This window comes from Azolla caroliniana, unplaced genomic scaffold (genome assembly GCF_043228905.1).
Source record: "Azolla caroliniana isolate FFs.n. ecotype wild unplaced genomic scaffold, voAzoCaro1.0.p SCAF_1, whole genome shotgun sequence".
NCBI classification, from domain to species: Eukaryota; Viridiplantae; Streptophyta; class Polypodiopsida; order Salviniales; family Salviniaceae; genus Azolla; species Azolla caroliniana.
Genome location: NW_028230436.1, coordinates 24,713,003 through 24,723,918, shown reverse-complemented (window position 1 = coordinate 24,723,918; position 10,916 = coordinate 24,713,003). Strand labels below are relative to the sequence as shown.

General features: G+C 41.2%; 1 protein-coding gene across 1 annotated transcript; it reads right to left on the bottom strand.

Annotated features, from left to right (window-relative positions):
- Positions 1-689: 689 nt before the first annotated feature.
- Positions 690-10,211, bottom strand: LOC147869232 (uncharacterized). Its single transcript, XM_087327599.1, has 8 exons — positions 9,658-10,211; positions 7,371-8,684; positions 6,275-7,288; positions 5,608-6,093; positions 1,661-5,092; positions 1,374-1,498; positions 992-1,085; positions 690-906 (listed from the first exon to the last, which is right to left on the bottom strand). Exons 1-5 carry the CDS (start codon positions 10,064-10,066, stop codon positions 1,764-1,766), a joined length of 6,552 nt encoding a protein of 2,183 aa, XP_087183725.1. The 5' UTR covers positions 10,067-10,211; the 3' UTR covers positions 690-906; positions 992-1,085; positions 1,374-1,498; positions 1,661-1,763.
- Between the last annotated feature and the right edge of the window lie 705 nt (positions 10,212-10,916).

Genomic DNA, 10,916 nt, shown 5'->3' with positions numbered 1-10,916 from the left:
GAAAACCAAAAAATAGTCTTCAAAAACTGTCTATCATGTTTCACTTACATGCACACAAAAACGCAAACATAAAAAGGATCATGCCAGCACAAGTTATTACAGGAAACTGACAAATCTAATGGATTCTGAATCCGCAAAAAACCAAGTGAGTGGAACATTACCAAGTGAGTGGAACTCAAATAGATAGCTTCAGAGCTTTGCAATGTGCTGCAATGTTTATTTGTATCGCACCTCAAGCGAACAAATTTTTGTATTAAAAAAGTAACAGTAAGTGGGCAAGCTCCATATACAGATATACAGACTACATATAAGTTGGTACACAACAGCCATACCAAAAGGGATTTTTTGTAAACAATAATGTGCAATGCCAAAGCCTCCCAAGTTTACTTCAATTCCTGCTATCCATGTCATCGAAGTTCATATATCATTACATGATTCTTACACATATGTGACAAATACTCAAAAAAGAACAAAACAAATTGAGTGGATAAAATAATAGTTCAGTTTAAGCAGCATAGAGACTTGTCTATAAAAAATCAACATAATGATGAATAAGTGGCCTGAGCATGTAAAGGAGAAAGAAAACACATTGCTAGTCAAAAAAGCAAAATGAAAATGAGTAAACAGATCAAAGAACATTTTTCATCACAAAGGAATGTGTCAACCCACAGCTTTTGGAAATAGCACTTGGAATCACTAGCATCGTATAAATCCCAAAATGAGGATCAGGTTGGCAATACAAAGTTAGGAATGAGAAAGCTCCCTTTTTCTATCTATTTACAAGCTATGATCTGATCTAAGAGGGTCAGAGTCAAGAAGTCGATGTTCTCTTACAAAAAAATTCTCTTCCCCACCCCCCACAATGAGGGAAGAAAGAAGTGATGGCAAGATTATGAGTGCCATCACCTGTTTCTTTTCTTCTTTAGAAAGGTATCTTGAAACTCCAAATGAACACATCCATGTAAACTAAAGGCTTTTGCTTAAAGCTTGCAAATTTTTCTTATATGATGATATATGTATATATTTATGTACTCAATGTGTGACAGCAGAGGTGGAGGCGGAGGATCGACCTCACAAGCAAGAACCTGTTAGACATCACATTCCACATCATCAAACTGAACTATTGTAATCGAAAGCATTGACAAAAAACTTGGAAACACCAAAACATCCATGTTCAGGTAAATACCTCGCAAAGTTTTTCAAAAATACTAGAATATTTCTCTAGAGTATAAGATTAACTTCGTAGGGGGTATCCTAACGATTTCTGAGAACCCAGGGATATTCACATTAAATATCCAAAATTTGGAGTGCACTTTAGCCTAAAAGAATGTCAATACAAGATTATACAATTTACTTGAAAGATGGAGATTTACCTGCACTACCTTCTGCAAAAACCACGCACATGAGGTACTGCGCGGATGAAGAAAATAAAGCTAGAAAGCATGAGCCCCATCGGCATACATTCCCCAACCGGACAGAAGAGATCATTTTAATCCAGCTGTGATGAATTCCAAAACAGAAAAGATCAAGTTTCACCAACGAGAAATTTGTGTTGAAAAACACATTTTACAAAAAGATACATTCCTTCAGGCTCAAAATACATATTTCTTCTTCTTCTTTCACTAAAAAAGGGAGCCAATTGTCATTTGAGGGAACTGACCTCTGATCTGTAGCTTACAAAGCAAGGGACTGAACCAATGGTATGAAAGTCCAACCATAACCATTGTCCAGATATGTATCTCCACGCCATTCCAACATATAAACTATACACCAGCACCTCCTCCCATGTTTCCATCCACATTTTTTAGAGCATCAACTATGCCTGAATCTTCTAACTTAACAGAGTTCAAGTGTGAAAACACTCCCCTCGCCTTTCCTGCCTCAACTAAAGCACCGGGATCTCTTTGAAGAGCCTCCCAAGATTGATTAAGGAATTCATCTGTCAACCTCTCACTATTACCACCATTTGCATTCTGCAAACGCCATTCAGCTAAAGCCACTAAGGCACTCAATACACGAGGCAGTCCATGGGATGGCACTCCCTCAACACCATCTGTTAAACACAAATCTTGTGCTCTGGTTTTCTTCATCTCTATTCCCTGCCTTTCACAACCCAGAATTTGATCACATCTCTTGATTCCATGCTCAGAAATTTCCAAGTCACATGAGAAAGCTTTTGTATCAGATGGTTGTGCAGAAAGTTTAGGGAGTATGTTGGCTGAACTGTTTTGGTGTGATATGGCACTTAACATAAATTGAGAAACTGAGACACTCTCAGTAGGCTGACTATTGTCATTAATCTGTGCAGCTCCAATGAGGTTATCATTTATTGGAGCAACTGCTTGGAAGGCACAATGGTCTGCTTCATTACATAAATTAGGTCTTTGCAATACAGCATTTGTATGTTTCACTGAAGAAACTTTTGGGCATACAATCTGCTGTTTCAACGGCAATAATCCTTGCTTGCAAACATCCCCAGAAGCTGATAAGTGTGAAGCTACATTATTGTCCATAACTCCATTAGCTGTGATAAAGCTGATAGGACAAGTGGGGCGAGCTCCTTCTGTATATGGCACAGCGCATATCTTGCTATTCAGCTGTTGACAACTTTGCTGGTTGTTTATAGCAGGTTGCGAAAGAAGTGACTGGCCAAACAGCTTCACATCACCATTAGCTTGTGATTTGCCTGTAGAATAGACATTTAACTCATTATGCAGGTCCTCCGCAGGTTCGGATTTCTGAATCCTTGCAATCGCATGAAAACCACCTGCATCACACTGCTTTATCGGTGGGGTTTCGACCCTGCTACCACTAGAAGAGGAGAGTTGGGAAAGCCCTGCCACAATATGCTGCTGCTGCTCGTTAGCAAGAGGAACACTCCCATGTTGAGTAAGGTTCTGCACTTCATACATTTGTGACTGCAGCGGCTGCTGTTGTTGCCGCTGTTGATAACACTGAAGTTGCTGTAACTGCTGAATTTGGGCAGATTGTTGAAGCTTAGGGTTAACCTGAGGCTTTCCAAGTGGTAGATCAGCATGCTGAGAGGACCCAATGGCCTGATGGATGGAGGAGTTTACAAGTACAGGATTTGATGACTGTTGATGATTCCTAAGTGGTTGTTGTAATTGAAGCTGCTGCGGTCTCTGGACAAGCTGAGGCTGCATCTTCTCAGGCTCTGCTACTTGGGGCTGCAGTATCATCTGCTTCTGCTTTGTTGTGTGTACTACTGTTGGTGTATGCAAGAGCTGAACCATGGGTAGAGAGACACCTTGATTCATCCTGCTAACAATCCCCTGTTCCTGCTTAATTGCAGCTGGAGCTATGATTACTTGTGGAGGGGGAACTAAATCTGTTGGCTGAGATTGCTGAGCGTTGGGTGATGCAAAAACGCCAGTATTGAACAAAGAATTCAGTGCTACTACCGGATTAAAAGCCATGTTCTGATTATTTGGAGAATCTTCTTTCTGTGCGCTTCTAGCAATGAAGCTTACATAGGCCATAGATTCAGTATTTAACATATTGCTCACTGTTACACCTCCAGAAGCAGGCAAAATGTTTGGTGTGGCGATTAAACTTGAGCCATCAGACTGCCCAGATGCCTTTGATAGAGGACTTTGCCCTCCTGACCCTTGATTATTACTAGAATCTGAATCATCAATCTTCCTTTTCCTTGGCATTGCAACCTTTCCACTTCCATTCAAAGATCCTTCCGACCCTGGACCTAAGCCCAATTTAGCTTTTGAATTCTGAAAATATGTTTTGATCTGTGTCAGAGATTTGGATGGAAGACTCTCATGGAGCCGATCCCAGTTCCTACCATGCACCTTGAGAACATCATTAAACTTTGCTTTCTCCTCTTGAGTCCACGATGTAGGCTCCCTACGGATTTTAACTTCTTTTGGATTGGGGTTCTTTAAAACAGGCACTGTTTCCTTCTGCAACAGTCGCATAGCCTTTAGATTGCACCCAAAGGGTGTTGAATGAGACCCCTCATTATCAACATTCAACATTGAAATATCTTCCACATTCTCATGTACAAGCTGTTGTGTTTTGTCACCAGTTAAACCTGTTGCCATGAGATTATTTTCCACCCTATCCACCACCACCTTCTCAATCACCTCGCCGTGATGTAAGGATCCAGTTGTTAAACTGTCTTCGCCACCACCATCTGAGCTTGCCACTTCATTTAGATTTTCAGACATAGCCCCAAAGACAGGATTTGAAGTCATGTGCGCATCATTGGCATCACCCACATCTTCAGGAGAAGTAAGGGCATTTACAATACCGGCAGCTTGAGGATCTGAATGAGCTTCATCAGATATTTTACTTTGTACCTCTGTTATAAATCCAGAAGAACTTGCACCCACTACAGTAGTGTTAATCATATTTTGTTTCAAAAAATCATATTTACGACTCTCAACAGACGATTCAACTTTGATATCCTCAATCATTTGAAATTTCACATTCTCCATTACTTGACATTTCACATCCTCAGAATTGTGACGCTTTGCATTTTTGAATGTTTTAATTTTTATATCCTCAAATACTTGAGGCTTCATATCCACTGCAATGTTCATGGAAACTTTGCAATTTTCCCTCGTGTTCTGTATAACCATCTTATGGCTTTCAACTGCTTGATCTAGGCCAGGGTGTTGAGGTTTCATATCCTCAAATATTTGAGGTTTCATATCCACTGTCATATGGGTGAAAGCCTCGCAATTTTCCCTTGCACTCTGTGTAACTGTCTTATGTCTTTCAACTACTTGATCTAGACCAAGGCGGCTACGGGCTTTGCTGAAAAAGGATTTACACTGCCGTGTATTCTTTGTGCCAACATGGAGACAGATACTGTTGAAGTCCTTTCCGAACATAGCTAGAGCTTCCATGAACAACAACCTTTCCCCATCAGTCCAGTGTGAATCTGACTCGTCTTGAGATAGTGGTGGCTGCTGCTGTCGGCCATACAAGTGAGATCCCTTCACTCCCTGCTCTTTATTGCTAACTTTCACCGGCGGCGTAGTGGTAGAGTTTCTGGGCCTTCCGGAATACCTATCTCGACACCCCTTTGTGCTAATAGTAGAAGAATTCATAGCTGCATGGAATACAACATTATCTTCATGATTAGGACACTTTCGTAATGCTGTAGATATAGCAATAAAAATGATAACACAAGATCAACTTTTTTCAGAATCATACAGTCACTGAACCTTTATGAAAAAAAGGAATCCTAATCCATAAAAAGCAAGAAAACCACTTCATAATTTACAAAAAATAGTATTTCAGAGTTTTCTCTTCTTCCCAAATGCTCCTGATTTTCATAATTCTCAAAACGCCTATGAGAGAGAAAAGGGGATGAATTGACCATGTAATTGCTTAAATAAGGAAAATGTAGTGAATTGACCATACGACAAAACATATAAATGTTGTTTCAGGGTTGATGGGCATCTGAAGAAATATCAAAAACGTAGGGGCCTTCAGGATATAAAGAGGAACTTTTAAGGGTATTTCGGCATTATGCCCAATTTTTTTCTTCATTAGATACTTTACTCAATCTCTACAAAATCAGGAGAACTACACCACAGAAATGGTAGAATAAACATTCTTTACCTGTACTCTTAGGGGCAGAAATCGCAGCCGCAGCAGCCGCCACTAACGTCAGCCCTTCCATACAAGCTCGGTTCGCCTCACGATGCCTAGTGCTAGCTGAAGTTGTGGTAGCAAGATATAACCCACTAGCTCTAGAGTCTCTCCTTTTCTTCAGTTGATGCCTTCTATGGATCTTCTGAAATTCTTCCACCTTTTGGTTCCTATAGTAAAATTCAATACAATCGGCTACAGCCTTGTACTTGAGGAAAGATGCGATCTTCCGGAAATCTTTACCAAGCAGAGCATATTTTTCCAGGAATGTTTTTCTTTCCTCAGCTGACCATGGGTTCATAACCTTCCTTTCTTTCTCAGCAGTGATTGGATCTTCCACCAGAGCATTTTTTGTCTCAAAACTGTGAAGAGACCTCACTTTCTTTCCCAAGAGCATCGACGGCATCCTCAAAAACTCCCGTTCAGACTCGATCCAAGGGTTTGGCAAGGACGAAACTGCATTAATTAAACAGAGAATGTAAGTGAAAACTGAAACTTTACTCAGCTAGAAATATACATGTACATGTATATGCATATGGATATATATATATATATATATATATATATGCATATGTATATGGATATGTATGTGCATAATGGATATGCATAATGCATATGCATATGTATATGGATGTACATGACTTGCCTATTGCACCATATGGCCTTGCAACAGATTGTTGGTTCAATACAGATAGAATAGAAGAGTGTCTTGTCTTGTCTCCATCATCTTTCCTTAAAGATTTGGATACTTGTTCTTGCTTCCATGCCTCTCTCCATGTTCTATATTTTATAGCTAGCACTTTCTCCACGAATATGGTGCTTCTCTTCTCTTCACAAATCTTAGACTGCAGAAAAAGCTTTTTCCTCGCATGACTCTCAGCATTCATTCTCCACATACTTGCTTTTTGGGGACAGTCATACAATCTTCCATCTTGCAAGATAACCTCCATGAGAGGAGACTTAAGATGAGTTAGAGCACTCCAGCACCCTTTTGCTATTTCTTGATTTGATGACAAGAGTGAATAGATAAGATCTCCATGCCCATCCATACTAATAGGCATTCCATGTTCAGAATTGCCAACTTTTTTATCAACAATCTGCATATGAGATAATGATACAACTTGATTGATTATTTCATCCATAACCAGATCTACAGCTTCGATTGGTAGTTCTCGTTCACACATTGGGATAGACTCTCCAAAGTTTTTTTCTGATTCTTGATCATACTTTTGTTTCATGCCTTCTGTTTGATTCACTGAAACATTTCTATCAGCCTCAACTAGTGGACTTGATGACACACCTTGGTCAGTATTTATTATCCTAGAATGTTGGGTAGCCTCTTCATAATCCAGCTTGGAAATCTCCTTCTCAATAAGGTCAATCTCAAACTCCACAATCTCCACATGTTGTGTAAGAAATTCCTTGGATACATTAGGCCTCTCTCTTTGATAGTTCTCCAGAAACACTTTAACATCATGTAAAACCGAAGGCTGCACATTTGTTGGGGCAACAGAGATTTCACATCCAAAAGGGACACTAGCAGTGCTGCTTTCAAGCTGATCTGTTAAAAATCTCTCTATAGACTCCCTCTTGATGGAAGGTATAATTACATCATCCAATAGATTGTTTTTGGAATCTCTTTGACTGAGGCCTATAATGAAAAATGTTAAGGAATTTCATTGGCAATTTTCATTTTAAATACTTGCAGATCATAAACACATAAAAAGACTCACCTGCATTAATCTGCTCTTCTTGAATTAGATGGCAGTTATGATCTATATTCCTCTTCTGTGTTTGGCATTCACCTTCACATGTAAGATCTCTGCTCATAGGCAAACAATCAGACGCATCTACTGGGAGAATCTCAATGTCGTTAATAGAGCACTCCTGTTGAATTCCTTCTTGTTGCTTCCTAGAGACCAATGGCTCTTCTTCGGTCTTCTCCTTTTCGTACTTGGCAAGACCTTGCCCCCATGTAAGGCGGGGTCGTTTCTTTGGTGAATCAATCTCACTGTTATTGCCCCTCTTATTGCTAGAATCATGCATGAAAGGGCTCTTCAGAGGGGATAATGGTAATCTAAGTGGAGAGGCAATACTTGTACTCACTGCTTTGGGATCAGAAGGAATAGTTTTTGCAACCTCCTCTCTAAGGTATGGAGTATTACTGACAGCTGCGACCTCCTCCCTAAGGTGCGAAGTGTTATTGATAGTTGCAATTTCCTCTCTAAGGTGGGAAGCCTTGTTCATAGTTGCAACAACCTCCTCCCTAGGGAGTGAAATGTTATTAAAAGTTGCAACAACTTGGTCCCTGGGGTGTGAAGTGGTATTGAGAGCTGCAAAGTCGTCTCTAAGGTGTGAAGTGCTATTGATAGGGAGACTGTCAGCAAATGACGGGAAACTCTTGGGCTGATGACTCCTTTCCCTAACTTCCCAATCCCCATAAGAATGATCTCGGTCATCCAAGAATGTGGGTTCTCTCCCATATCTATCGATTCTGGACTCGCCTAAGTCTCGATCCAAAACACCCCATTCTCTCAATGGGGAATCGAGTTTAGGAAGAGAGCACGTTCTTCGGTGATAATAGTCAGGCCGGTTCCATGCTCTATTTTCTCTATCCCTATCTCGATGTGGAGGATCCCAAGCATAAGGAAATCCATTAATCTTCGATCTTTCCCTACCATCGACACCATTAGAGTTGTTCACATAGCTCCCTCGGTGATAAGAATCATTGTTTGAGTTGTTGTTCACATAGTTCAGTCGGTGAGAAGAGTGAGAAGAATCATACCTCGAGTTAGGATCAAATCTCTGGGTATTATTATAAGGTGGTGGAGGTGGTCGCATATCAGAAGGTGAGAGGAAATGGTGATGCTGCCCATCTAAAACTATGTCTTTGTTATTGGCTCTCTCAGTGACAGGGCTACCATAACCATCGCTCTCCACTTTGCTCTCCAGAGGTGTGCGCAGAGCTGAGAAAGATGAATCGAGGGTAGATCGGCAGGCAGCAGTGGTTACATATCGACCATTTTCAACTATAGGTCCATGCCTACCTGTAGTAAAAAATCAAAGGGAGGGTAAGGATACTGAATTCCATAATCCTAACCCTATCTTAATATTCCTAAACTCCTAACAATAAGTTGCCTAAAGCTAGTCATATCGTAAGTGATCTAATCTTCTCCTTTCTTAAACATTACCATAACCCTAAATTTAATTTTCCATACCATAAACCCAACCCTAGCTGTCCCTATTCATAAGCAGAAGCCTAGCCTAGCCTTCTATAACCACAACCATAAGCCTAATCGAGCATTCCATAAATACAATAATAACACTGGTCTTCCATGCATACAGTCATAACCCTGGCCTTCCACAAGCACGACCATAACCCAACCCTTCCACAAGCACAACCATAGACCTACCCTTCAGCAAGCACAGCCATAACCCTGGCCTTCAGAGAGCAGACCCATACGCCAGGCCTTTGGCGAGCACAGCCGTAACCCAGGCCTTTCCCATGCCCCAGGCTTTCGGCGAGCACAACGTTAACCCTTTCCACATACCCCCACCCTTCCACGCACAAAACCATAATCCTACCCTTCCACAAGCACAAACATAGCCTTCCCCGAACCATAACCATAACCCTACCCTTCCACAAACATAAACAGACTCCTGACCTTCACATAATTTAACATTACATCAACCCTAAACTTAACCTTCCATAACATAAACCTAACTCTAGATTCATGTAACTTTAAGTATAAGACTAGTCTATGCCTAGCCTAGCCTGGCCTACAGGAAGCACGAACACAACCCTGCACTTCCACAACCAGTACCATAACACTGCCCCTCCGTAAGCATAGCCAAAACCCTTGCATTTCATAAACAAAAAATATAGCCCTACCTTTTCTATGAACAAAGTCCCACCCTAACATTTAGTGAACATAATCTTACCCCTCAACCATCACCGTAATCCTGAACGGTAAACCTTACCCTAAATCCCAATTAAATATAAGTCGAGATGATGGGTACCTATGGCTCTCCTTTTAGTTGCCGGTCCTGGTAAGCCATTACTCGACCTGTATGAACCAGAAGCAGAAATAGAAGAAGAAGAAGAAGAAGAAGAAGAAGAAGAAGACGTAGTGGACAAAGTGGTAGTAGAAGATCTGTTGTCTACACTGAAATTCCAATCTTTCTTTAGAAAGAACCTGTCCCTATTGTCACTTCTGTCAAACTTCTCTCTGCTTCCATAGCCACCGCTCTGTCTGTTGTTTTCCCAAGCAGAATTAGCAGAAACATGTTTCGACCATGCAGAAGAAGAAGAAGACGAAGAAGAGAATGATGAGGACGAAGGAGTAGATCGGTGGGCATCCCCGCCGTTGCTGCTATACATCTGTTTCACTATCTTACCAGAAGGTTCTCTGTAAAAAACAGAAGGCATAGGGATAAGTGGGTGGGGGCATACTGAGAGAGAAATAGGATAGCAGGGCTACGTGTTAGATAAGGTTAGGACTAGGTTTAGGGTTATCGCATGTCTCTACTCAAAGTAAGGGTAAGGGTTCGACTTTTCCTTCTGTTTAGGGTTAGGGTTTTGTTTGGTGGGGGTGAAGATTCGAAATACAGGTATTGCAGAGGTGAATGGAAGTAAGGGTTAGGATTTACTTCGGAGTTAGGGTTCTAAAGAATTACTGTGCAGAAGAGCGAAAAGAAAAGTAGGGTTAGGGTTTGAACAGATGAGGGTGAAGGGGAGCGGAGCGGATCAGAGCATAAGATGTCTGTTAAAGGATAGAAGGAGGGGGGAGAGAAAGAGAAGGAGACAGAGACAGAGACAGAGACAGAGACAAGCGGTTAGGTTTGACTAAAAGGCAGGTTTTGCTGCTTCTAATCTGAGAGAGAGAGAGAGAGAGAGAGAGAGAGAGAGTAAAACGCACGGCAGAACAGAAACCATGGCTGAGGAAACAGAGGAGGACGTTATGAAGGAAAGAGAAACAGAGAGAGAGAGAGAGAGAGAGAGAGAGATACCTCCTCCTTCCTTGTCTTCTCTTCTGTTTACATACATATAGCATATATGTATAATGTATGTATACAGTATACAATGTACATACCCATGATAGAAAGGAATACCAACACACATAAGAAGAACCAACCCTGGAACTCTACGAAGGTCCATAGCATTATTTTTCGAGAGTTTGGGGACCTCTTGAAAGCCCACGCTCATATGTTGTCCAGACACATTGTTGGTTAGTTGCGCTCATATGGTCGGTCAGGGTCACCTACCACGCATTGGAAGG

Coding starts and splice junctions, on each gene's coding strand:
- LOC147869232 (XM_087327599.1), bottom strand. CDS start 10,066: ATGCCTTCTGTTTTTTACAGAGAACCTTCTGGTAAGATAGTGAAACAG. Junction 8,685..9,657: donor AACTAAAAGGAGAGCCATAG/GTACCCATCATC, acceptor TTTTTACTACAG/GTAGGCATGGACCTATAGTT. Junction 5,093..5,607: donor TTCTGCCCCTAAGAGTACAG/GTAAAGAATGTT, acceptor TATTCCATGCAG/CTATGAATTCTTCTACTATT.